The 27,853-nt window shown below is 35.7% G+C and overlaps 1 protein-coding gene across 2 annotated transcripts; it reads right to left on the bottom strand.

Annotated features, from left to right (window-relative positions):
- Positions 1-30: 30 nt before the first annotated feature.
- On the bottom strand, positions 31-24,620 carry ufm1 (ubiquitin-fold modifier 1). 2 transcript variants are annotated; one of them, XR_003675476.1, is made up of 8 exons: positions 24,562-24,620; positions 24,401-24,457; positions 21,936-21,993; positions 19,831-19,870; positions 18,524-18,556; positions 10,868-10,940; positions 1,081-1,137; positions 31-108 (listed from the first exon to the last, which is right to left on the bottom strand). XR_003675476.1 is itself a non-coding variant. In XM_028466409.1 (6 exons), coding segments are annotated over exons 1-6 (264 nt in total). In that variant the 5' UTR covers positions 24,564-24,620; the 3' UTR covers positions 15,756-16,060. The 2 variants fall into 2 exon arrangements, 1 of the variants encoding a protein (XP_028322210.1); XM_028466409.1 differs by lacking the exons at positions 31-108; positions 1,081-1,137; positions 10,868-10,940 and adding an exon at positions 15,756-16,134.
- Positions 24,621-27,853: the final 3,233 nt, after the last annotated feature.

Raw genomic sequence — 27,853 nt, 5'->3', positions numbered from 1 at the left:
GGTGCTCAATGACCAGTTGATGAGTTCCATGTCGTTGCTGTAGAGTTCAATGGAGAGTTGACTTGAGATCTGTATGTGTGTAAAAATGTCCTCCTCGTTTCGTTCTTCCTGAGACAAGGAATATTATTATTATTATTAAAAGATGTTTATATGTTACATATGAACATGGTTTGAATGCATCTGGGTGTTTTGTTTTGTTTTCTTTAACTTTGCTATTGATTTAGATGTCAGAGTGCAGACCACTCTGCCCTCGAACACTTTGTGACCTCGCCTCAAGCATGTAAATAAAAAAAATCCATAAGTATAGATCAATAAAAGCAACACAATTGTCCCATACCTAACCCCAATGATATGATATATACTTCTGCCATCAGCACGAGGGATTTGTAGCAAAAATCTATTTCCTTTTTTATTGATTTAGAGTTTGACAGTTGTTTTTCCATACTGATAAAATAAAAGTTAAGCAGAAGTTAAATCATTTGTAAGATTTTTAATGAAAGAACCAGATTTAAGAGGTAAAAACCAGGAAGCACCAATCAGGAGACATAAAGTGTAAGACATTTCTCACCGGCCTGATTGCCTAAAGGGACTTCCCTCGCAGTAAACCTGTTAAAAAGTTCAGAACGTGCATATTTGCTGAAGCTCACTCTTCTTAGTTCGTATAAAAACCCTACATCTCATTACTTATACTTTGTACAAACTCTTCACCACCCATCCTTAAAAGACCAGGGTGATTAGAGGCTTAGTGCTACCCTGGTATTCCAAAGTACAAGGTACCGCAAACCTTTCCAGCTGTCCTAATAATCTTCATAAGCACAAAAACATCCTTCTCATGACTCTGGATGAGAGAAATCAGATTACTCGTGTGCACGCATTGCAGTTATAATACCTATACTATAATGTGATGCCCCTAAACTCTGAGAAAATATAGTTTGTTAGTAGAAGCAGTGCACACCACCCACACATCTCCGTCCCAAAAGAACCAGGAGGTGGGAGTTTAATTTAGTTTTTGCTACAAAAAGGCAAGTATGGAAGTGGAAGTCTATTTTTTCTGCTTCTGACTTGTTTTGTGTGTCTTACTTTGCATTTGCCAAGTTCAGCATGCTTGAAGTTCTTGCAGTAAAACAGCCTCGTTGTCTGAAGAGAAAAAAACAAGTTTTGATATGTCATCTCATACCTTGAAACACAAGCGTCAAACTCAAGATCCAGAAGCCAAATCTGGCCCTTTAAAGCATTCAATTTGGAAGAAAAAAAATGGAGAAAACACATTATTCATAGTGTTATTGATCAAATAATGCAGTGGTAGATACAGTATATCAGTTCCTTTCAAAGTATATAAAGCTCCATAGTATTCTCAGGAAAAAGGAATTTTCCAATGCTCATATAACATAACTGCGGTTATTTACAATCGCAAATTGTCAAAAGAATTTTCCATTCTTCTAAAGACCTGCAATCATACAAACATTTTGAAGGACTTTTCTCATGTTCTTCATTCAGAATGTGAGTCATTGCCCTCTGGTAGACAGTTCATAGCTAGCAGATAGAAAAGTAATCGCTACAAGCTGTCCTTCATTCCTACTTCCATCACTCTACTCAACAAATTGTATTATTGGCAATTTGTTGGGTCATTGTTGGTATTTTTCTTTCTTTGTGATGAATGTATTGATTGTGAGCAGCGTAGCACTTGTGCTATATCACGGCATAACACTTAGAATTCTTCAAAATAACTCAAAAATGTGATCACATAATCAAAGAGTTTTGAAGTGAAGATCCTGGAGGCGCTGATATCTGTCATTTATTGCTTGGATATAGTCGCATTAGATACTGTATATATAATTTATACATGGAAGTGCCAACTAGGACACAAAAGTTGAAATTCAAATCCAAAACCTGTGACCCATTGGTCCATCTTTGGCCCCTGAACTAAAATAAGTTTGGCACCCCTGCAAGAAGGTTGCGGGCTCTGACCCCAGTGCATGCAGGGAAATTATATTCACATTAACTCTAAGGCTGTGTTCTAAATCGCGTACTACTCGTACTAAGTCTGACATCAAAATGAGTATGTAGTGCGTTCCAATTAGATAGTATGGAAATATACACGGTCATTTTTGAAGTATGCACACAAGACATACTTAACCGCCCCATGATGCATTGCGAGGGGAATCTAAAGTCATCCTGCGAACGGCTTAAAACTAAATATCAAATATCCCCTTTTCAAAACAAAAGCATCTCTTTTTGTCTTCCATTCATTTAACACTTTTGTAAATAGGGCTCTTGTTTTGAAATTAACCGGAAGTTTAGTCAAAAGCACAATGGCGGGTCTCCGAAAATCTCCAAAATGTCGGCATGAAATGTGTTTCCGCGAGTTTTAAGGATCAAATGACCACATGTTGATATTCTACTTGGTCACTTTCTCACTTAAAATGTTTTCAGAACTTTCAAAGGTGGAGAATCAACGGAGGTACTTAGTCTCTGTGTGCTTCAGGTTTTTGTCATTGTAGGTTCGATATTTTATTTTTATTTATTTATTCAGTTTATTTCCGACATGGTTACATTCACTTTTTGTTTTTTTTTACATTTTTTTTTGTTTTTTTTGTACATGCCGAATTGATATGCATCCTGGGAAACTTAGAAGTATACTACAGTGGGAATAGTGATCATCCTAACGATACTAATAGTATACACATGTACTAATAGCTCTGTAAACAGCTAGCCTCTTTAGCGATGACCTTTTGTGTCTTGCCCTCCTTGGTGTCAATGGTCGTCTTTTGGACAACTGTAAAAACTACAGAAATAAATCTATTCAGGAGGCACTGAATACTGTTTGTTTCCACTTATTTACAAAATGAGAGTCTTTAAAGTGTGTTAACCCTTATTCATTCCATCATTATGCTTGTTTTTTCACAGAATTCTGAGCAAAATGTTGTTGTCGGACAAAGGGGGTATTTGGATTCAAAAATCAAAGATAGGGGGTACTTGAGCCAAAAAAGTTTGAGAACCACTGTAGTAGACAGTATATACTCTGAGTGTGATGTACGCTTTCTGGAAGTTCGTGGGTATGTGGCGTTGTCTTTCTGTGCGGAGGTCCCTTGTTGCTCTGTTTGGTGACCATTGCCTAAAACTTAAATCTTATTCATTCGACTGTCTCATATAATTGTAGATACACATCACCATGCAGTATCCCTTTACTGGTGAATGAATTAACCTGTAAACTAAGCCAGTATTTTTGATTGTTGATGTTTGTGTGTCCAGTCTTTGCCTGCGTTTACATCACACAGCTGTTCCTCTCATGCTTTCAACACTCGACATCAATGAAAGGCACCCAGGCCTTCTGTCCCTCTCAGCTCTGTCCTCACTATCTCACACACAACCTGTTTCTTCAGGAGGAAGCAAACACATGAAAGAAACAGCTCAGCATGCAAAAACACCAGTTGCATTTCACTGCAGAACCTCCAATTATTTTCGTCTGGGTCAACCGAAAGTGTGTAACGGGAAGCCCCCCACCCCCAATTTACACAACCGCGTTCACACGAGGATGTACAGAAGTGTAGAAGCACACATCTGTTCCGTCTTTGTTCCCATATTACAGTCGTGAAAATGTCAGCATTCAGAGGGACACCCCCCCACCCCTCCCCTTTCTCTCCAAACAGACATGCTAGCGCTACGGCTGCTCTGTAATCACTAACACAATGACTGTGTGCGCGTACACAAAGTGTCATTCTGTTTAACGTTTACTGTCTGGTGAAACCGTCAGTTTGTTCCTGCTTCTCAGACTCTCATTTCCATCACAGATGACACGGCTGCTCGAAACGTTTGACTCTCATTCACAAGAACAAGGTTATTATTTCAATCAGGGAATAATTGTGTAAACATCTGTTTCTATCTGCGGTTTGGTCAATGAGATTTTTACACATGTTCCTGAAGTTTCTTTGTGTCCACTTTAGTGCTTTCAAGGCATTAACATTTGACAAAACTCTCTGTGAGGTGGTACATAGATTAGTTCTGGGCTATGGAATAGTATTCGGGGTAATAATTGTATAAATGGCCACTTAGTTAAAGGCACACTGTGTAACTTTTGGCCACTAAAAAGTTAGCTAGACCTGTAACTTTCACGCCAAGCGCCCCTAGTGGCCACAAACGCCGCAACACTGTCGCAAAAATCAACAAACAGTGAAGTCAGTGGAGCCAGCCACCCTTGTCTTGATTGTGTATGTAGACAGTAGCTGACCTGTAACTTCAGGATAAGGATTGGCTCTAAGGGCTGGGCTCGCACCGTGGCTGGAAAAGCAGCCGCCAAAGGAGGCCCAGCGCTCGGCGCTCCTCGGCACGTCGGTGGTGCTCCCTCCCACTCCCTGGCATTGCTGTGGTCGTCAGTCCCCTTCGCCGGGGGTCGGATCGGAGGCCGGGGTTGGGGCGGACGGGGTACGGGCGACCCGGCGTTCGCGGGGCAGTGTCCGACACTGGGCGGAAGGCGGGTCGGCAGAGGGATCCTGGTCTCAGCGGCATCTTTTTAGCCTCCTCAGAGCCAGTTTTAAACTTTTTGCTTGCCTCAGCCATGCCCAGGAGTCAAACAGGCGGAATAATACTAGCAAAAGCCATAGCCCAATGAATATATCCGAGCCTGTGGTCACGTGACTGCTGTAAAGTGATACTTTCTCCAGGCATTCTCCAGGTCACATGACCTGGCCAAAGACGGTCCGTCTCTCCAAACTTACATGGTCGGTATTTCAAGAGGGAAGCCCCGCTCGGAGCAGTGGTACTGTATATTGGCCTGAGGAATCATTTAAAATAACTCATATGGGTCAACTCTTTAGGTCAAAAAGTCCACAGTGTGCCTTTAAGCATCCTATCACAGAAAACTTGACAAATGCAAAACGGAAACACACTTTCTATCCAAATTCAAGCACATCTATTTTGGTTAACTTTATTAGACCTAAAGAATTCCATTTTAAAATCTGTGGTGAGAAATTAAGATCAGAGAACCTTTTACTAAAGCACACCAAGCGCTTAGAAATCACTATCGTGCGTTAAAGCTTTAGTGAGTATCTTTAGGTCAATGAGAAGCCTGGTATACTCTTTATACATGAAGGACTTGGTCATCAATTAGTTATAAAATGACATCAAGGTATAGTTTTAACCTTAACCCCAACTCATCTGATAAGGAAATATCACAAAAAGAAGGAATGTTTGTATTTTTTGTGCGTGCCAACTCGATGTTCTCATACTTTTTATGCTGCGGTACATGATTTTCAAACTCATGTGCTTCAATTTGAAGTTATTTAGCAATTATTTCTGAGAGCATTTCATTCTGGGTTTGGTTTATGGTTAAGGTGATAAACTAATGACATCACTACCAGCAACTCAACACATGCCACCCAGCACAAACAAAAAAAAATAGATAAATATCATGTCACACAATAAATTAAAAAAAAAAGAGTTATTCCCTGCAGCACGAAAAATATGAGGAAATCGTGTTACCATGCACAAAAAAAATACATTAAGGTTATTTTTGTGACAGCTTCACAAACCCAGTGAAACATTTTTGTTATTGTAGCCCTTTGGTAAATGTGTTTTTAATACCAGATCCCAGTAGATCCCAGTAGATCTGGGTTTTACTGGACCATTTTGTTCCTTCGTTTTATTTTTTTGTTATGTTTAGCTTGTGTCCAATCGACTTTAAGCAAATAAAACCAAGCCCTCAGCTCAATTTGACCACATTTGGCATGATGGCGGGGGGATCTGAAGTTATTCTCAAAATGTTTTACTCCAAATTATAAAAGTAAAATTGTAAAATTTTGCTTATAAGCTACACAATTTTATTCTTTAACTGATCATCTATAACCATCCATCATGTTCAAAGTCATGAGGTTTAGTTCTTTCTCGCTAACTTTGGGTTCCAGGCTACATCTTGTACGCAAACGCTGATATTTGTTAAATGTTCGACTTTGTCTGCCTTTATAATGTGTCGCAAGAAATACAAGAGCACTTATGTAGGACTGACTTTCCCACTTTCACTGGTTGTTATCAGATGTGGCACCTTGTTAGGGAGGAGCATCTGTTAATATTTTCATACAGCGTTCGTTAGCAGTGTAGTTATATCACAAAGAAGCCAACCATAGATGAAGTGATGAAGTGAGATCTAACACCTTTCTCGTGTGCTGGATTCTCACCTTAGAATTAAACATTAGTTACTTTAATATAAAAAAAAAAAAAAATGAATTGAATTCTTTTGATTATGACATTAAATAGTCCAAGCATCAGCTGAAGAAATTAAACAGGTTATTATACATTGACTACTGCCCTCTTTTGGTGAAAGGGAGCACAACAGTCCAACTTTACCAGAAGGATTAGAGAATGTGATCCAATAATAGGATTAAATTGATAGTTTTTTTCAAAGAAAGCTGCACTGTTTGCCATCAGAGATACAGACATCAATAAGGTACTGCTCATAAATGATTATTAATAAGGTAACCTGAGGGATTTTTTCACGATAGTGACAAAAAGAATGTGTCGGATCACTTGCTTTTGTCCACTTTAAGGCGATAAATCCTTCTCTGAAAATGTGTGAAGGTGAAGTTAAATCTTAAGCTTAAGATACAACAAAGAGAGAGTTTTCTGAGCCTAATTACAAAGTTTTGACTGGGAATCAGGGGCCAGTGCAGCTGGTTTAAAGGTTAAGAGCCATTTTCATCGTTTTCTGCCCCAAAACGAGCTGTTCCTTGTCCACTCATGCCTGCAGTACAATTACATACACACAGTATCACACGGTCTCACTGACATTTAATAACAGCTCAGTGAGATCTCTGTGTAAAAAAAAAAAAAAAAAGGCAGAAACTCATGCTTTTATCTCATCTCCATTAGATATCACCCAGAGTGTGAGACTGCAATCTTTTCAAGTTGCTTCAGGTGTACACGGAATGAGAACAACTCCAACCTCTGAGTGTGAGGCAGTTGAAAGAAGGATTATGTCGAACTGAAGATAGATTTGAAGAAGCGTGGATGTAGTAATTACTTTTGGAGTGTATTTCTATCATCTATATTGCCTCAGATCTGATTCGCTCTTGGCTGGAAATGAAACATCTCAAACATGAGCCTCACATCCTAACTTTGTGACCTTGCACCTGCTCTGTGTGGGGTTTGCATGTTCTCCCTCTGCTTTCTTTCTTTGGTTCCCTCCACAGTTAAAAAATATCTGTTGAAATCACTAGAGTCTCAAATTTCCCATACTGTATGTCTGTAAAATGTTAATCACACCCTCGGGACCCTTAAAGGTGCAGTCTGTAACTCTTATAAAAGTAACTTCTTGTCATATTTGCTAAAGCTGTCACGATGTAAGGACAGCCTTACATGAAACTAGTAGTTTGTGTGAAAAAAACAGGCTCAATGAGTCCCCCCTGCTGCATGCTGCCTTTGGCAGATTGCCAGAATGCACGGCGACCGAGCAAAAAGAACCAATCAGAGCCTTTGCGCCATGGCAAAAACACAGCAATGCTCATAGTATGGTAGTGCCTGGAGTGCCGTCTTTTTTTTTTTTTTTTTTTTTTTACAGTGTATGGTCTGGAGGAGTAGAAGATAAAATTGAGGACTTTTCTGCTGCTTGATTTACATTATGCTTGATTGAACTCTGTAGTGCATGTGTTGTTTGTTCGTGTGCGCGCTGCTCTCACTGCAGCCTTCGTGTGGGCTGCTGTGAGTGACTCTGTGTTGTTACGCTGCTGCTGCTGATAGATGTGTGCACATTGAGAGAGCGAAGCGCTGCAGTAATATGCTTTTAACAGTGCATGTTATATTACTGTGATGTTGCTGTCGGGCTAACGTTAGCTTGTTAACTCTTCTGAGGGAGGGACTTTGGAGGCAGGACAAGAGAGCAGCGGGGAGGGAGGTAGAGGGAAGGATCTGAAAGTTACGGACTGCACCTTTAAGATTAAATATTCAATTAATTATATATGGATCCTTTTTGCTAATCAAAAACCAAAAACACTAGTAAGAACTATCTGTGCATAAATAAAGGCAGGACAATAAATCGTGTGACAAAATATAGCAAAATAAAATGTCACAACATGTATCCAAAGGGGGGAAGAAAAGATGATCACGTGATCTACTTAATCTACTATACAACAGATTGTTTGTTGTTTTTAAATATAATATTATATTACTATTGAGTAAAAAAAAAAAAAAAAGAGTAATAGCCAAAATATGCAAAAGTCCAGAGCTAAAGCCAACTAGAAGCTTGTTTATTTTAGTATTTTTTCCTTTAAAAAAATTATGTCTGATTCAAAAATACAGAAAAATAAAGAAATATCGCTCAGTATTGTATCGCAAACTAAGTGTATCGTCCCATCTCTAATATTAGAAAATGTTGTCTGGAGACCCATATTTTGGGTGCAAAGTTGTCAGTTGTAATTAACCCAAAAAGACCCTGATCTTAAAAATCCTGTTTACGTCTGTCATCTGGAGGTGTGCAGTGGAATCTGAATAACAATATGTTTGATGCAGATACTTAAAGTCATTGAGTTGTAAGACAAAAAACTTAAACTGAAGTTAAAAAAATAAATAAATAAATAAAATTAAAAAAAACATTTGTTATAGAAAGGGTTGTCACCGTACTACTAAAGAGACAATTAACATTAATGGAATAAAAACCTGTAATTATTAATAATACAAGATTATAGCCAGAGTTTGTTTTGTTCTTCAGTACAAAGTCAGCCTAGACATAAAAAATAAATAACACATTAAATAAGCAACAGCAGCAGATGGTGAGATAATGATTTTAAACTAGAAAAAGTAGCAAGCAGGATTTTAGTTTGATGCTTACAGTTGCTCGAGCGCATCCCTCGCTTCGACATTGAATGCAGTATTTTTATATTATTCCCAACATTTCAAACACTTGCGGCGAGTCAAAGGATTTGTGCGTTCCCTCTCCTCTAAAGGCTTTGTGGAGCTCTAATTTGGAGCCTGAAAAGACTTTAGCTGCACATGTTCACAGCACTTTTTTTTTTTTTACTGAGTCTGAATGAAGTGCTTTTAGAAAAGCAAGTCAGCAAAAACTTTGGCTGCACACACACACACACACACACACACACACACACACACACACACACACACACACACACACACACACACACACACACACACACACCATAGCCTGTGGCGGTTATATCCTCAAAATACACTCTCCAAGCAATTTATTAATACTCCCACAAGCCTTCGTCCACACACAGAGGCACAGAAAGTGATAGTGCAGAGAGAAAAGAAACACAACAAAATAGAGGATCATGAAAGATTAGCTCCAGGACTGCTTTAGTTCTGAGCCCTCTTAATTCAGAGAAAAACAGCTTTAGCCCTAACTAGTTGAAAACTTTTCTCATCTATCCAGCTTCTCTTTCTGAGCTGAAAAACAATACTAATACAGTGGCTGTATATGCACGTCGTACATATTATTAGAAGAACTACCTCAGTTCTTCTAATAATATTCTTTAAAACAGCTTGTGTGGTGCATCTTCAGCCTCAGGCTTAAACCTTCATGTTGTTTCACTGCTGTTAACAGACAGAGGAGCTCCCATGTTAACCCTTTGACTGCTCCACATCACAGGGAAGCAAACTCTGATCATTTGTGTGCAGGAACAGAAATACATCTGACAAGACTTGGTCAAGGCCTCGCTGCTTGTTAAATCTGTTTGTCCATTTCTACAAAAGAAAAGAAAATAAAAAAAAAAAACATGTACAGAAAAGTAGAAAAATAAAATTTCATCTTCATAATATTAAAATATGGCCACAGCTGCTGATCCATACAATTGATCCACGCCCCACATATTGGAAACCACAGGGCATTTAGTGAAATGCCATTAAAATAAAAAAAATGTAAAATAAAAAAGTTAATCACAACAATGATTTCTTATTTGTATTGTATGAATATGTTGTAATAATACAACTGGAACCTTTTCACATTTGGTAACATTACAATCAGCGTACATTTTGACTGGAAATTTAAATGAGTTTTAGTCATAGTATTTTGACTAAAATACCATTGAGATTATGACAAAAAGTAATTCAGTCAAAATTAACACTTTAGTCATCAGGTCTTTACATTTAGGTATTTTTTAGTTTTAGTCAAATAAATGACATTAAGATTTTTCGTCAACTAAATCTTACAGATATAATATAAAAGCCTAAATGTTTATGCATTTTATTAAGCATTCAATTATGATTTATCAACCCGATATGGGATGGTATTGATGTTTGTAAACACATACACACACACACACACACACACACACACACAATGCATAAGATCACATATTTACATAAGTTCAGATTGGATTTTGTCCCATGTGTCAAAATTATAGTTTAGTATAATAGTGGTCGTAATAAAACCTTATTATATTATTTTATTTTCCTATATTTTGATATTTGATGTTATTTTTTGTTCACATGTATTCTTTAAATTAGTAATAGTCTCCTTATTGTCACTTTAAAAAAAGTGTGCCAGTATGCCGGCTGCCATACTGAATTTATGTCAGAAGGGGGCACCCTTAGGTCAGCCATCTAATTAGCTACAGTAATCCACATAAAGGGCTAGAAATCCCCTTTTTGCTCATTTATTTTGGTAGCACACCCGATGTGTGTCACTACAAATCATGTACGGATGAATTATTGCAGCTTTAATTCCTTTTTTCACTCACACATACACAGACACAGACATTGAGGCATGCTTGGGTGACTGATGTGTGCGAAAGGGGTGAGAAAGAGTTGGATGAGCTGTCAATAAAAAGCCATTTCCATCCTCTGGTTCCCCATTCCTTTATCTGGCTCACTGAACTGTGTCCAACGTGATGGAAAAATCTATTCTGAGTCTCTGAAAGATTACCGGATGTTGTTGTAGGTGCAGGTTTCCTTTCGTGTAGGTCAAGGTGCAAGACTGCATTGTATATCACAGGGGTCTGAACACAAAAAAAAGAAAACAAAGAGAATGAAAAGTGAGTAAAAATAAGGAATCTTCATCAACTTCCTACATATACAGCTCAGAGCCTCCTCCTGAAAAACATACACACACGTGCATCCCCTAAAATATATTTTAATGCTAAATGAATTGTAGTTGAACTTGTTTACCTATGTCTTACCCTCTTAATGGACCGTTTGGGGGAATCCCAGTCTTAAAGGTCATAGATGGGTCATTCCATGTCATTTCAACACAATTCTGACATTTTTACAAATTGTTCCTTAATAATTCAATAGGCAAACTGTACATGTCAGCAACTCAAAATTAGAAAAAGGTTTTTTGGGGTTTGGGGCTCGAACAAGTTTGGGTGTTCAGTAAAAAATTTGCTCCCTGTAATTTGATCAGCTTTGAGCTATATGTACATAGACTGTTCACGTCACTAATGATTAGTCACATACTGTATATGCATTGGTTCTTGGGTGAAAGTATTTTTAACAAAGGTTACTCTTTATGCGACTTCATTTTTATGTTGGACCCCAACTTTGGGGTTATTTCACCACTCGCGAATATTGAAAATCCTTTACTTGAGGCCATTGTGGTTTGCCTCTGTGTCTTATAATCATTTGTTGGTTATTAGTTTTTCACAGTTGAGACCAAAGTGCGTGGGCCATTTGTGAAATGACATGGAACGACTCAGATCTAAGTATCAGGATTTGTGTTATATTGGATTCATACAGTATGTGTGTGTCAGCACTGTGAAGGATAGCAATGCTACTCTGTGGTTAACCCTGAACAGGGCACGTAAATAGAAAAGATGGATAAACATCAAAGAGAATAAGTTGACTAATGATAATGCAGGACAAAAAGGTTTTCATTCTACAGGTACATCTAAAAAAATTGATAATCATCAAAATGTTCAGTATTTTTTGTCACTCATTATTTCTTGAAATTTTGATGAATATGGTTAACAGATAATGAAAGCCCAAAATTCAGTGTCTCTGAAAAGTAGAATATTACATAATAACAAAAGGATATTTTAAACAAAAATCTAAGGCATCTGAAAAGTATGTTCATGTTCAGAATCCACGTTGCTTGAAGTCCAGTGTGAAGTATCCGTAGTCTGTGATGATGTGGGCTGTCATATCATCTGCTGGTGTCGGTCCACTGTGTTTCCTGAAGACCACAGTCAACGCAGCATCTACCAGGACATTTCAGAGCACTTCATGCTTCCTTCTTCTGCTGACAAGCTTGATGGAGATGCTGATTTCATTTTCCAGCAGGACTTGGCACCTGCCCACACTGCCAAAGGTACCAAAAGCTGGTTCAATGACCATGGTGTTACTGTGCTTGATTGTGCCACCTGAACCCCATATAGAGAATCTATAGGTGAGAGACACCAGACCCAACAATGCAGATGACCTGAAGGCTAATATCAAAGCAACCTGGGCTTCCATTACACCTGAGCAGTGCCACAGGTTGATCACCTCCATGCCACGCCGCAATGATGCAGTCATTCATGCAAAAGGAGACCCAACCAAGTATTGAGGGTTTTCACGGCGTGTCATCCACCCGGAAGTCGCCATTTTGGAGGTAAGCAGCCGGTTTACAAACAGCACACAAATGAACAAATCCTGAATTTTGAGAGGAAATGGTGAACTATTGCCATGTTTTTGGCTGCACTAATCAGTCAGACCTTGAAAAACGTGGTTTTATAGACTGCGAAAAGTTATAACAGATCACGGAGAATAATGTCTGCATTTTATAGTCAGTAGTTCTACATCAGGAGAGCAGTGACATGAGACTAGCTCATCGTTGTTGCACCAGTTGTTATTGGTGTTTATGCAAACACCGCCGCCCTCATCTCCCGTCTTGCATTTAAATCCAACGTCAGGTAGTCCAGTTTGTTCAGGGAGCGGACATTAGAGCGCAGGATGGTAGGAAGCAGCGTTCTAAGGCGATTAGCTTTTAGCTTGGTTGCTAAATTCGGGATTTGCTCATTTGTGTGCTGTTTGTAAACCGGCTGCTTACCTCCAAAATGGCGACTTCCGGGTTGATGACGTGCCATGAAAATCCTCTATTGAGCGTATAGAAATGAAAGTACTTTTCAGAAGCCTTACATTTTTGTTTAAAATGTCCTTTTTTTTTATTGATCTGATTTTCCGAGACACTGAATTTTGGGTTTTCATTATCTGTAAGCCATAATCATCAACATTTCAAGAAATAAAAGCTTGAAATATTTAACTCTGTGTCATGAACCTATATCATATACTGTATGGGTTTGACTTTCTTAAATGAGTGACAAAAAATGTTGAACATTTTCATGATATTCTAATTTTTTTAGATGTACTTGCATAAACAAACTCTTGATTTTCATTAAAAACTGAATACTTAAGGTTAGAAAGTCCTGTTCATCCTTTAATCTCCCTCATTCATCATCAGAAATAATGAAGCAGCTTCCAACTACAAACCTGCTGCCTTCTCACTTATTAATTCATTTATTCTACAGAACACAAAGTCCTCAGTTGAATTTGTAAATGTTACAACGCTGGTGCTGAATTACCGTTTCCATGAAACCATCACTCGGGTGATACTGTTGGTTCCCTGTTTTATGTTTTCTGTGGCTGATTCACAGCAGAGCTCAGTCTGTACTGTGTGAAAAAAGGCTGATTTGTTTGCGTGTTGCTCATGAATAATAAACAGCACTACCACTTAAGGGGGGAAATTTTAATTTCATGCCTTAAAGATCACAAACCCAAAGGTTGTTAAGTGAGCTGATATTTAGAAAATAAATAAAAAAATCAAATAAATTTATCTTTTTTCAGGTGATGTTATAAGAAAGTGTAAAATCTGGCCTGAGGACAAACCAAACCAGCACTGAAGGAGATAATGATTCATGTATCATGCAGATGATTATTTTAACATTAACTGCAGTAATTAAGGATATTTTGGCGGGTTTGAATTTGTCTGGGATAATTTCCTCTGTAATATGGAGTCTTCTTCCAGTCCAGACGTAATTCCCTTGCAAATGAACGCAGCATTGACTGTAATTGAAATAAATGAGATATTCCATATGTGATGTTCTCATGCTCCTCCCCTTCCCATCTGAATCAGCATCCTAATGATATTTTCAGATATAAGCATGACCCTTAAGAGTGTGCACGCCTCATTATGAGATCCTTCCTCTTTTTCTAGCAAAGACAGAAGGAAAAATAAACCATTCCTCACAACAAACTGATGGTTTAATATGCTAAGGTTTCATTTATTCAGACAACTGTTCCTCAGGAAATTCACTTTGATCTCCCTACAACTAAAGCTCTTTGTTGATGTTTCCTTGAATTCTGCGTAATAATTCCAGCAAGATTCTTTTTGAATAATATTGATTACATTTTGAACATATTATTCAAAAAAGACGACAAAAAGAATCTTGCTGGAATTATTACACGGAAGTCAAAAAAACTTCAAACAAAACTTCAAAGAAAACATCAAAGCCATCAGCAGACGCCTCTGACGAAGACTGGCAGTTGTCAGTCGAAACATGTCAGGAGATCAAAGTGTATTTCCTGAGGAACAGTTGTCGAAATAAATGAAACCATAACATATTATTAAAAAAGAAAATTGCTGGAATTATTTTGGTTTAGTTGTTGTATCAAAGATGGAAAAAACAGATGTTCATATCAGGTTATATTTAGATTGTTACAGCCTGAGATGGCAAAAGTACTAGCCTTCAGTACTCAAGTAAAAGTATCGATACTTGAATAAAAAATGACTCTGATAAAAGTAAAAATATTAAAGTTACTCCCTTACTTGAGTAAAAGGTAAAAAAAAAAAAAAAAAGTACATGCTACTAAATGTACTTAAGGAAAAAAAAGGAAAATTCCATACCTTTTATTATTATTTTTAGGAACTTGTAGAATACTGGTATATGGAAACAAGTTAAATCTGTTAACTTTGAACACCTGGAGAATTTAGCACTCATAATAAATACAATTTGCAAATAAAATGTGTCAAAATAGAAACGAAATGCAAATACTCAATAAAACCTAAAGCAGCTTTGAGTTAAACATTTTTAAGAACTTGAAGAAAACTGGTACATGAAAATAAATTAAATATGCTACCCTTTATAAACACCTGGAGAATTTAGCAGTCATAAATAAAATTTGTGAAAAAAAAAAAAAAAAAAAAGACACAAATGCTTAATTAAACCCAGAACTTGAAAATATTAACCAAAAAACTAAGGGACCTGCCTAACAGAAAAAAAACTCAAACTACCAAAAAATTCTTCGAAGGTCTTAAAAGTTACAAGCTCATTTTTTTAAATGTAAGGAGTAGAAAGAACAGATATTTGTTTAAAAAAGGAGTAAAAATAGCCAAAAATTAAATACTCAAGTAAAGGACTGATACCAGAAAAAACTACTTAAGTACAGTAACAAAGTATTTGTGTTTCCTTCCTTGTCACCTCTGGTTAAAGCCATTCATTTAACACAAATAATACTCTCAGCTATAGTGATATCACACATAAATGAAGCAATTGCAATGGAAAAGTTCAAAACCACTGGAAATGATCTTTATTGACTGAAGATGCACTATAGTACAGACATTATTAATGCAGAACGTGTGGTCCGATACAAATTGGGTTTGAAATGTGGTTTGCAAGAGGGCAGCAAAGAGCCATGAGTATGAACGTATTCAGATAAAAACACTGGTCCACAGACCTGACCTAAAATATAGAAACAACCCTCATCAGCAGCAACACAAGGGGGTAATTAGTCAATGCTTGTTGGAGGAACTAAAAGTAAAACATTACAAAATAAGCATGTATTTGCCACAATGATTGTTTATTTTCATTTACAAAGATACAAAAGCTACTAAGACTCAGCTGTCTGGTAATGGAAACTGAAATATTAGCTTTTTTATTACAATAATTAATTTTTATTTCTCAGATGATGCTCCAAACGTGAGATGAAAACATGTAAATGCGTTGGTACATCCTTAATACTGAGTTTAAATATACATTTTCCACAGGTGAGTCACCCTCAGTTATGGAAATACGCCGTGACACAAACTGAGGAGTTTCCTGGGTTTCAAGTGTTATGTGAATCTGCTGCGTGAGTCATTATAGCTTCACTCTCCTCGTCCTCCCACTCTGTCTCTGGGAATGAGGCGAAGCTCGGAGCCATGTTTTAGAAAGACGTTGCCTGCAAAACACATGACAGAGCGGCGAATAAATAGCACAGTTTATAAACTGTGTAGTTCAATAAAATGCTCTATCAGCGCTGCACCCGCCAACAACATGTCAGCTCGATAAATGGAGGATGAAGCTTTGTGTTTTAAAACACCAAACTGACTCTGGGAAACTTTAGTGTCTTTGATTCATCTTTAAAAGTTGTGTCCAACAAAATAATAAAGAATACATAAACAATAATTTAACAAAGGGTTTCTAAATCAATCTACTGACTCAACTAAAAACCATTAACTTAATTTTTTTGCAATACCAAAAATTATTTTTTCTTCTTTGTTTTTTAAACTTTTTTTTATTTGCAATTTATAACATACAAACAACTTATAAATGTAAGAAGAAAAAAAAAAACTAAAGATAAATAGAAAAAAGCAATAATTTTCTAAATCAATCTATACTGACTCAACCAGAAACAATTATTTTTTTGCAATACCAAAAATTAATTTTTCTTTTTTGTTTTTTTTAAAAAAAAAATTATTTGCAATTTATAACATACAACTTATAAATGTAAGAAAGTAAAAAACATTGGAAAAAAAATAGAAATGCAACAAAAAAAGGGTTTCTAAATCTATTTACTGACTCAACTATAAACATTTTTTTGCATTTTTAATGCAATTCGAAAGATTTATTTATTTATTTTTAACTTACAAACAACTTATAAATGTAAGAAAGCAAAAAACATAAAAAAAAAAAAAACGTTAAAAAAATAATACAAAAAACTAAAGATAAATGGAAAACAATAATTTAAGAAAGGGTAAACATTTTTAGGGGCATTTTACTTTCCATTTATTGTTGTTGGCACCACTTCCTTGTAAACAGTCCACTTCTGCCAGTTCTTTTCATGGGTGTGTCCTTTAAGCTTTAGTTGGTAAGTCAACTTTTCCATCATATAGATGTCTTTGATGATCTCAAACCAGTGCTCTTTCTTTGGGAAAGTTTTCATCAGATAACCATCTTTTATTTGTACAACATATTCAATTTTTCCCAGGTACATTACAACACACTTATAGTATTTAGAATAGCATAGCCCATTATGTCATTTATGGTTGTGTTCACCATGTTCACCAAAGGTTTTAGCTTAGCATAATTCTTCTTTTTACACACTAAATTCTTCAAACACAAGGTGAGTGGTTGCAGTGGGGGCGAAAAAGGCAATCTGACAGAGGTGTCTGAACTGAGGCTATTCCTGGCCGTGCACAGCGTGAGCGTAACACAGATAAAAAGCTGTTGGTGAACGCTCACCACTCTCCTTTCAGAGTGGAAAAGCCCTGATTCTAGCCTCAGGTCAAAGCAGCCAATACCTTATTCTGCTCCATGCAGAGAACTCAGTCATCCGTTACACGTCTTAAAGGAAAGCGTTAGCTTACGTAAGCAGAGGTGAGACACACGGTGAAGATAAACTTTATGGAAATCTAAGAAAAAGCTGACAGAGATAAAGAGAGGCTCTCCAGGCTCAGCAAACGATGTAGGAATCTCAGTTCAAGTAACGTTAGGATAAAAAAAAAATTTAACCTGAACACCAAATAATTGTCAGCTTTTTATATTTTTCATCAGAGCTGCACTCTTCACCAATCTAAACCAACACCTGCCTAATGTTTTACTTTTTATTGTAAAAACTTAAGAGACAAAAAAAGGAGGAAAAAAGAAAGATGGTTAATAATTAAGGGTGTTAAAAAAAAAAAAAATATTGATTCAGCGATATTTCACATATTTAATTATCTTATCGTCCCAAAAAATATCCAAATCGATTTTTAAAAAAATTATTTTAAAAAAACATTTAATTGCGCTAACATATGCATAACACTAGTGGTACAACAGATTATCATTGATCTGCACGATCTCTCGCTACGGTTCGGCACGCGCGTGGTCCGCGGATTGGTTGACGGAAAAAAAACTTTTTATAATTATTCCCACATCAATAGTAATGCCTTGATGAAGCCTGTTCCATTTGCAACGTCCGTGTGTGTGTATAACTCAGTGTGTCCGTTTGTGTGTGTGTGTACACGCGTGTGACTGAGAGCGAGCGTACACGCGCAAGTTTGGTTCCCGGTCGTGTATCTGTGTATGATTGCGTGAGAGTTGAAGAACACACACACACACAAGGAGAGAGAGAGAGAACGGAACAGCTCTGTGAGCGCATGCCCATAATAAGTCCGTTGCACCACTACATAGCACGAAAACGCTCATAAAACATACTGGGCACTTTTATAGATGTATAGGATTACTTTTTTAAAAAGAATTTAAGAAGATAACAGAATCAAAATCTGTTGGAGAAAAAAAAGTTAAACTTTTTTGAAAAAATACCATATATTGAAAAGCTTATCCAGTGAAATAGAATACTGACTCACCTGCAGTCTGGGCTGGGTTGATCCCTATTCCATCTACCAAAGAAGAAAGAAAAAAACAAAAACAAAAAAAAATAAAATTAATGTGCGCCAACAGCCATTAAAATATTACATTGGAATAAAAATGTCCACTTATTATTAGTTTTTAAATACTGCAGTGAATGTCCTTGATGAAATAAAGATTATAACTGTTTGATTTCAGTTATATAAGCCTCATTATTGTGTTTTTATCTTGAAACTCAGAAATGTATTTAATCTGAAGGATCTCTGACTAACAAGCGCGTAAACAACGTTCTCCAGTATTATTTCTTATGTATGTTTCACAACTGTGCTCTTGAACCGATGGAGCTTAATGTGACCAAATCCATTCTGTAACCTTTCCACGCTCTTTACTGATATTACATTTTTCTGACCAATAACTAAACTAATTATTGTTCTCTTGTAGGAAATTTTAGCAGCAATAATCAAGGCCCGAGTGTAAAGTAAAGATTAGAAAAGTCCACAAGTGATCACACAAAGGGGCAACGGGTGGCCTGAGGGCCACAGGTGGCTCTCAGTCTAATTTTGTTCAGCCCTCAAGGTAGATGTAAAAAGAAAGGCTTTACAAAATACACAAAACAAGAGCAAATATGCACAAAATTACTTGAAAAACACATTATGACAACACATATGCATGAAATCATAAATAAATTAAAAAAAAATAAATAAAAAAAAAACATGACCACAAAATTACTTATTACTTACTACAAAAGTAGGCAAAATGAGAGGGGGGAAAAAAAGAAAAAAAAACACAAAACAAATGGTAAATGTGTGGCCAAATATTTGCTTCCGACTATAACATTTATTTATTTCCTGTATTATCAAAGATTTTTACTCAATTAAATAGCATTTAATCAAGGCTAATAATACAGATAGCATTGAGCAATAATCTACACCTTGCTTAGATTTAGTATCAACCTTAGATCCACGATAGAAATGCAGTCAAATTTATGATGTGATGCAGAACAGAAAAACAAAAGATGAAAAGATTGTCAAGGTGAAACTTGATTTGACAGAATTTCCCACATTCTTTTCCAGCTTCTTGCTACAGTTCAAAGTGAACAGAGACGTATTTACTGATTCATTAAAGCAATTAAACATTTCCCAGGTGGTGGTTGTTATTGTTGTTTTGAAACATTTCAGTCTCAACACACATTTTGGATAGCAGTCACTCTGAAATCCAAGTGTGAGCCTAACAAATGTCAAGCTACAAAAACATTTCATGTGTGCATCAATAATTGTCAGAAATCACAAACTGTTGCACTACTCACCATTAGTAATTATTGCGCTGGTTGCTGATGGGACTTTGAACTGTTGGAGAGCAAAGGGAGCAGTCCAAATTAGGCAGAAGCTCACATTTCAATATCTGTAGATATCAATGCTCTTAAAAATAATCAAGGATATTTTGCCACTAAGTCAAAATGTTTGGTTGTTGGATGTCGTAACCCACACGCTTCATTACACCGTCTCCCAGCATCAGAACCTTTTCGAAGTGCCTGGTTGGGTTTTATTTTTCACAGAAATGTACCCACATCTGTGGGTAAGGTCATTTTTGTGTGCGCGAAGCACTTCAATGATGACTGCTTCTGCAACCTCCGCCAGTATAAAGAAGGATTTGCCGAAAGACTTCGTCTGATTGAGGGGTCAATTCCTTCTATCTTTGGAGACAACGAACGGTTAGCTGTAAATAACGCTAAAAAGTGTGATGATAAGACGTCCCTGTCATTGTTTTGTTAGCATTAGCAGTTGCAAAAAAAAAAAAAAGGGGTAGAAAAGGGGCCTGTGGAGCTATAATAATGAGGAATTCAAACCCAAGCATTGCAATTCCGCTTTATATAGACCACAACAGTATGACTTATATGTAAAAAGGAAGGATTTAAAAGCATGATATGTCTCCTTTAAGAAAAGGTCTGCAATATAAATGAATGGACCTCTCAGTTCATATCATACTGTATATAAAATGAGCTTAGTCAGCATCTGCTCTGTAACAAGACTTTGGTTGAAAAAGTGAAACAAATTCTGTTGAACTTTTCCACCAAAAGTTGCACTCATCTATGGATGTTAGGGGAACAATATGCAATGTAAGCTTTTTCATTTAAAAACAAAACAGTGTGCGCATCAGATTTTAATTAACACCTGTCATTACACTGTAAAAGTAGCCTGTCAGCACCTTTAGCTGCAGCTCCAGTCCTCCTACAGCTCATGATAGAGAATCCAAATGACTTCATTGCCTCAGAATAAGTTGTGTGATGACGATAAATATAAAACATATTGAGGCATCTGGTTATAAACAAATGCATTGCTTTCATAAAAGTGTTTTATTAATGAAAGTCCAGTCAGACACAGAATAATTGGAGAATCCACACCCGTAATAATTTTTCTACCCAAGTTTTGCAACAGTAATGAAACAAATTTTAATTGTGGCTCTGTCTGACTTTACTGGTGTGGGTTTGTTTTCAACTTGAGTTTGTTTGAACATATTTGTTTGTTCAGTTCATTGGTGATAATGGGCTTTGGTATTAGGCTTAGTGATTGACTGCTGGTACAAAACTTCTAATCATTTAATCTAATAAATAATAAGAAAATCACACAATTAAAACTTATTTAATATGTTTTAAATTAAATTGAAGTCTCAAAAGGTTTATCCAAGCTGAGGTTTTTAAGCATCTCCTTACATGTATGTGTATTTACTCAGCGAGCACTCTGCTGATGTCAGCTAATGCACATATTGCAAAATTAATTCCAGTTGGGAAACTCCCAGGGGAAAAAAAACCCAAACATAACAGTGAATCAAAGCCATGGTTTAGTTACTTTCTCAAACGGCTAGGATTGATCATTTTAAAACAATTTTTACCCCCATGTCTCCATCTACTTGATTCTTGAGAAGGTCAATGCTAATTTTGTTGATTTAAGTTCACACCCACAACATCCTTACTTCAACACCGGTATTGAAAATGTATTCATTTAATCAAATCTGTTAAAATTTAAAGTTAAAAAGGTTTAAATGCATAAAAAGATACTAAATATGTAGTAACTTAGCTTTTTTCCCTCCTTTTTTAAAAGCTACTTATCTGTAATTTATTTTGTTATTATTCAAAGAGTCAAAATATCAAGTGGTTCAACTGTCTGGCAATGATTGCATTGTTAAAAAAAACAAAAAAAACAATACAATTATATTAAAATTTATTTTCAGCTCCGATTTAGTTATAATACAGTTCTGTATAAGATTTCAAAGTATTTCTATTTTTTATTTCCATCATAACATTTATGTAAACATTGCCTGATAATGCCCATTCTATGAAATATCATGTAGTGAAAATCCTTCTATGTCATTGACCCAAATATTGTCTGTATGTTTACAAAACAGTGAACGTACCTCCTCAGCAGCAAACTTCAAAACTGCAGTGAAAGGCGTGCTCTCTGGGACACTTAACCTGCAATATAAATTAACACATAAAAGACAGAAAACACCAATAATCCAATGAAATCAAGTTAAATTGTCCCTAAGTTTAAAATAGAGTATATAATCCACTTAATAATGAAGGCCCTCGACACACAGTCCCCAATGAATTCACAGACAGAAACTTGGCAGCAGTGCTTTTGTTTTCCACACTTTGACAGCTTCAAATACACAGGACAGAAATGTATCGAGACTTCAATAATGAGAGAAAAAATTTGAAGAAAACTGGGTTAGACAGTTCCTCATAGTTTTCTCCTGTTTAAGGTAACAACATTACATAAAGGCACAAACTGTGATGTACAACAGACTTTAAGCTGGATGCTCCTTCAAAGACTTGGAGCGCACTTTTCAAGTGAGGAGCAGAAAGCTCTTAACATTGCAGCGCTAAACACAAACCACCTTTTACTAAGACGTGACAATGAAGGGTAAAGCCGCATATTGTGACATGTGATCACCAAGTATGGTAGTGCAGGAGAAGCTGGGGTGTCAGCCTGCAAATAAATAAATGAAAACATATATAATAAATTCACTAGAAATATGAAAAGCATGAGATTTTTTTAAACCCTTAAAGGGCACATGAAGTTAATTTTAATATATATCAAAATATTGTGTATAATAACTTAGGGTTAGCTTCAAGTGTTGTAAATCCTACAGATGGGCCAAAAGATAAACACATTTAGTTTGTTCCATTTCAAACATGATGTGGTAAGGGCATCCCGATATATTTCCTTTATTTGATATCCGGACATTACAATTACATTAGACTCCTTACACAGATGTATTGTTTTGAGTGTGTTAGCACATGTGCTAATTTACAACACCTGTCCACAGGAAGCTTTTAAAAGGTTAAACGTAACAGAAATAATAATAAAGTAAGTAGGAAATATGCACTGCACAAAACATCACAAAAAGAAAAGCAATATTCAAAGTTAAATACAGTTGTTTAGTTATAGGGCAGAGGCAACATGGGCAAGCGAGAAACCTGTATTGATCAGGTATCAGCAAAAAAATAAAATAAAAATAAATAAATTATTGTATTATATCAGCCTGTATCTAACATCGCTAATCATAAGTAATTTGACACATAATTTGTTGAGGCTATTGTTTTTATTTTCATAATACAAATTTAATAATATTGTATTATGTTTAAGGTTATGAAAAATGTATGTAACCCATTGGTTAATATTAAATGGATCAGTTATTATCATACCTTGTGTTGTGTTGCCAACTATTGTTTTCTGTTTGAATAATATCACTTGATGAAAGCCTTTTCTAGCTCTCCACACTACAAAATAAGTAACACAATTATGTATGATTCGTGCCCATATTTGCAATATCAGTATCTTATCTGAAGTGATAAAGTTGTATCAGGACATCCCTACTATGTGGTGGAAGTTAAGTATATATTTTTGGAAATACAGTTAAATATTTAACTGAAATGCCAAAGTACTTTGAATACTTTGAAGTATTTTGAAAAACAGATTGAATAAAGTAATTATTTCATGAGTATTGATATTAAAATCAACAGATTTTAAGACATTACTAAATCAGATTTTTTCATAATCACAATTCCGAGGTAATATGTAATTGTGTTGTGTTATTTATTGACAAATACAATAAATGGTTGTGTCTAACCCACAGAGATGTTTTTTTTTTTTTTTCCAGGTTGAACATGGATTCAAGTTTGATAAGAATTGTGCAAAACAAGAAAAATCTGAACGCTTGGATCCACATTAAACATAGGTGTCAAACTCAGGGCTTGAGGGCCAAATGTGGCCTGAATATCCAACTAATTTGGTCCGCAGGACAATTACCGTACGCAGGAAAAACATAAAATATTAGGCTAACACTGAATGTTTAACAGCTGAATGATTGATACACAGTCGCTAAGACACGGAAGTATTAAGTTTAAGGCACAAAAGTGTTGAATTTGAAAATTACTCTTCGAAAAAAATGGAGGGGTTTTAAATTGTCCTATGAAATTAAGAAATAATAATTTTTTTTTTAAAAAAGCTGTGCAATACTTTATGTTATGTCGTTTTTTTACACTTTCCAGTGGACTTCACAAGACTCTCTGGGCTGCATCTTCCCCCACAGGTTAAATGAACAATTACCAAGTTTTGAAATTAAAATATCTGAAACACAATGATTGCCATGTCTAGTGCAGACAAACATTGCGGCAGCAACAATGACGTTTTATGGATTAAAATCACAGCTGAGCTATTAACAGTTGTTGACTTGTTGACAACATATCGTAGTGTTATTTCAGCCGACAAAATGTCTGCTCAGATAATATTGACAACAACTACAGATACATAATCCAGCGTTATTCAAATTAAAACAAGCAGTATTTCTTAATGCTGAACTGTCAGCCTACTCACACTTTGTATGGAAGCCGGGGATCCGACGTCAGGGTGATTTTAAATGTTACTTTAGACCTAAAACAGAAGAATACATGCTACATGTTATCCATGGCAAACTCACGGAATAATTCAAGTCATATTTATGAAGATAAAAGGCACAAATTAGACCAGAAACTCACATTTTTAAGGCGACGCGGCTCTTTCTGTAGTCACTTCATTCACACCCGGAAGTCCGAAGGACCCAAACATACACGTCATCTCAATCACTGCTGTGATAAACGCAAGTTTTAATGCTGTTATGGACTACAAAAAACTAACTGATTTGGTTAACTTTAAATATTGTGTTTCCCCCTAATTTTTAGTGCTTAAATGATGCATTTGTAACACAATTTCTCGTCAAATTTGACAGGCATTTGCGTGAACAACTAACAATTACCGTAAGTAGTATCAAAAGGACGCAACGATATTTCTAATGAACTACAATTACCGTAAAATCAGCTGAAAGGCACGTTTAGAATTGTCTAAAAACATAAAAAGGCAATGGCTTTTTTGTCAATGTTGTTATATGTTTTGTCTGTAAGGACATCACTGTTTTTTTATTTACATTATAATATGTTAAGTGTCAATAGCTCATAGTTAAAGTCTAAAGGTAAATAAATGTAATAATAATAATAATAATAATAATAATAATAATAATAATAATAATAATAATAATAATAATAATAATAATAATAAACAAAAAATGAAGAAAAACTTAAGACTTTCCTGGACAAGAATGCCACTCAGTACAAAATTTTAAGGGGATAAATTCATTTGCACATATGAGTTTCAGTTAGTGTAATGTTAGACAAATAAATATTAAATATTTTATGTATACTGTCTGAATGAAAGCAGAAATTATATCCATGACACTGCAGAATATATCAATTTCATATATTCATTCTTTATACATAATATCATCAGATATGCTTGACATGGACCAGTGAATGTTTCATAATTCCTCTGATACGGGGTTAGTCCATTTCTTTGGTTCTCTAAAAAGTCTGAGAAAGATCAAGGTACCAAAGTAAGAATGTAAAGGAGACAAAATCAAACTGTTTCTCCAAGTTGAAACCAGCTAAATCACAGCTATTTATCCAAAAGAATAATGTATTTATATAATTATTTTTTAATCCAAAAGAGAACCTTTTCAGAAAAAAACCTTAAATCAGTTTCTCAACCCCAGATTGCAATGAAATCCTATTTAGTTTGTGACAATATTTTTTTGAAAAGTGGGACAACTTTCAGTCATCTTTATTAAGTTAGTCTGAATGTTTATTCAAAATACAAAAAAACAGCAACTTTATGCACGGCATTGTGCAGTGTCTATCAAAAAGGCTTATTAGCATTGCAAAACGAAGCCCTTTGGCAGCGGTAGAGAAAACGCCAATATTAATTACTAGCACTAATAGAACAGCAATCAATGCTAATGCTACTGCTTATGCATGGAAGCATATCTCCAGCTGACAGGCATGCACACAAATACGCTGTAGGCTATATGGTGTATAATATAGGAATGTTTCCTGGTGCATACAATAGTTATTAATTCAATGACTCAGGGGGTCGCTGATAAACTATTGTATCGTTAACCTTGAATTAGCATTTATTAATGTATTTGTTGGCATTGTCCTTTGAAAAAAGAAAAAAAAATACATGGATGTCAGTGATTCAATATGAGGCAAAAAAAAAAGCAGGTTGGGTATAAATATTAAGGATCCTTACAATGTAAATATATTTCATAATCAGTGTTAGATTCTGATTGTCTGTTTTTTAGCAGGGACTTTTCTGACAGTAGAAATCATTCAGAGAGATCCTTTGGCGCGACAGTCTCTTCGATTTTTGTTTGGTAATGTTTTTCCAAAAAGGAAAACAAACTACCCATTTGAATTTCAGACCAATAAAACAAACTTTTAAAATCTCATTTATATTAAAGTCACAGTCAGGTAGGAACAACTTTCCACGGTTTTCTATATTATTAAACTTCTGACCTTGATCACCTTGTTTTTTTTTTAACCCAGTTGAGTTACTTAAACTGGGATTTAGAGACGAAGCTTTGATCGTCAGGCAGCAATAAACACAGGAGCAAAGTGTTGCACTTCAGCAAATTTAATACCAATTTCCCAAAAAATACATACCGTAACTAAAATTAAGGAAGGAACTAATGAAATGTGAAAGCATTTCACTGAAACCCCAGGAGATACATTGCCTCTGTTACTTTTCTGTTTACTCATATGCATAATCCCCCGCATACTAAATTCTAATTAAATTTGAGTTGGGGAATACGGCTGTATTAACACGGGGAGGGCAGGATAAGCAAAGTACCACATCAGCTTTTTCAGGCTTTGTTCAGATGTCTCTCAAGGTAATTCATTGCAATGACAGAGTTACGTCACATGTAACACTTCCTAATCAACCAATGAGCTGAATGCACATTGCATGCCTTGGTGTTGGGGTCAATTTGACTCCAAGCTGTTTTAGCTATCTGTATGTGACCCATGTGTGACCTTACAACCCCAAGCATGCAGGTGCAGAGTTGACACATTTGAGTTGATACATGACATGGAACAGCTCTTTCACAGTAAAAGTGGCATAGAGGAGGATGTGTCTGAGATAGAGGACTTTTTAGTGAATAACCACAAATATGTAACATAAAACAAGTAAACATATATGTTTTTAAGAGGAAATGGCAGTTCCCAACATCAATCAATATGGTTCATTCTGTGAGTGTCATGAATCTGCACACCAAATTAGAAAACATGTGGATGAAAGATTTTCAAGATACACTAACTCTAAAACTGAAAGTTTGACCTGATGGTGGCGCTGCAGGAGAGATTATATCATCACCACAACCAATAGCGTTCACACGCGTGTGGTCAATATCATTGTCATTAAATATGAGAATATTTAGATAAAAAATATTCAAGATAATTTAATTCCAATGTAAAAGTTTGGCCTGATGGTGGTGCTAGATCAATGGATTATTTATGTATTCAATAAACAAAGTGCAATTACAAGTACAATTTTCTGAAAATCAATTTCTGAAGGCAAATATTCTTAGGGTCAGATTGACCCCAAGAGTAAAATGTGTTAGTAATATTTGAGGATAATAGGAGGGTTAAATATTCAACTTTCTTGCCCTCTATGTATATTACACCCATTTGGTTTTTGAGACATTGAGTTTGGAATAAAGGAAATCTATAACATAATTAGATATATCTAATTTGCAGCTTATACAATTACCAAGCTCTAATGATACATGGAAGAACGATTTGCCACGACAAATACATTTCAGCTCAAATTCTGGGAAGCAACGGAGCAACACTTTCAGCTGATATATAATTTAATTCAAAATAGTTTCCGTGAGTAATATTATGCTAAATTTCACTTTGATATTTGGCTGTTCCTCCAGTTAAAACGCATCTATCATTTCAC

Source organism: Gouania willdenowi, chromosome 14, assembly GCF_900634775.1.
Source record: "Gouania willdenowi chromosome 14, fGouWil2.1, whole genome shotgun sequence".
Taxonomy (NCBI): domain Eukaryota; kingdom Metazoa; phylum Chordata; class Actinopteri; order Blenniiformes; family Gobiesocidae; genus Gouania; species Gouania willdenowi.
Note: the sequence above shows the minus strand (reverse complement) of the source record. Positions and strands in the feature narration are given on the sequence as shown.

What these genes read in the sequence shown, in the direction of transcription:
- ufm1 (XM_028466409.1), bottom strand. An exon ending in CCCCGGCTTCCATACAAAGT is followed by an intron (nt 21,994 to 24,400) that starts GTGAGTAGGCTG and finishes TTTATATTGCAG; the next exon opens with GTTAAGTGTCCCAGAGAGCA. An exon ending in TGAAGTTTGCTGCTGAGGAG is followed by an intron (nt 19,871 to 21,935) that starts GTACGTTCACTG and finishes GCTCTCCAACAG; the next exon opens with TTCAAAGTCCCATCAGCAAC.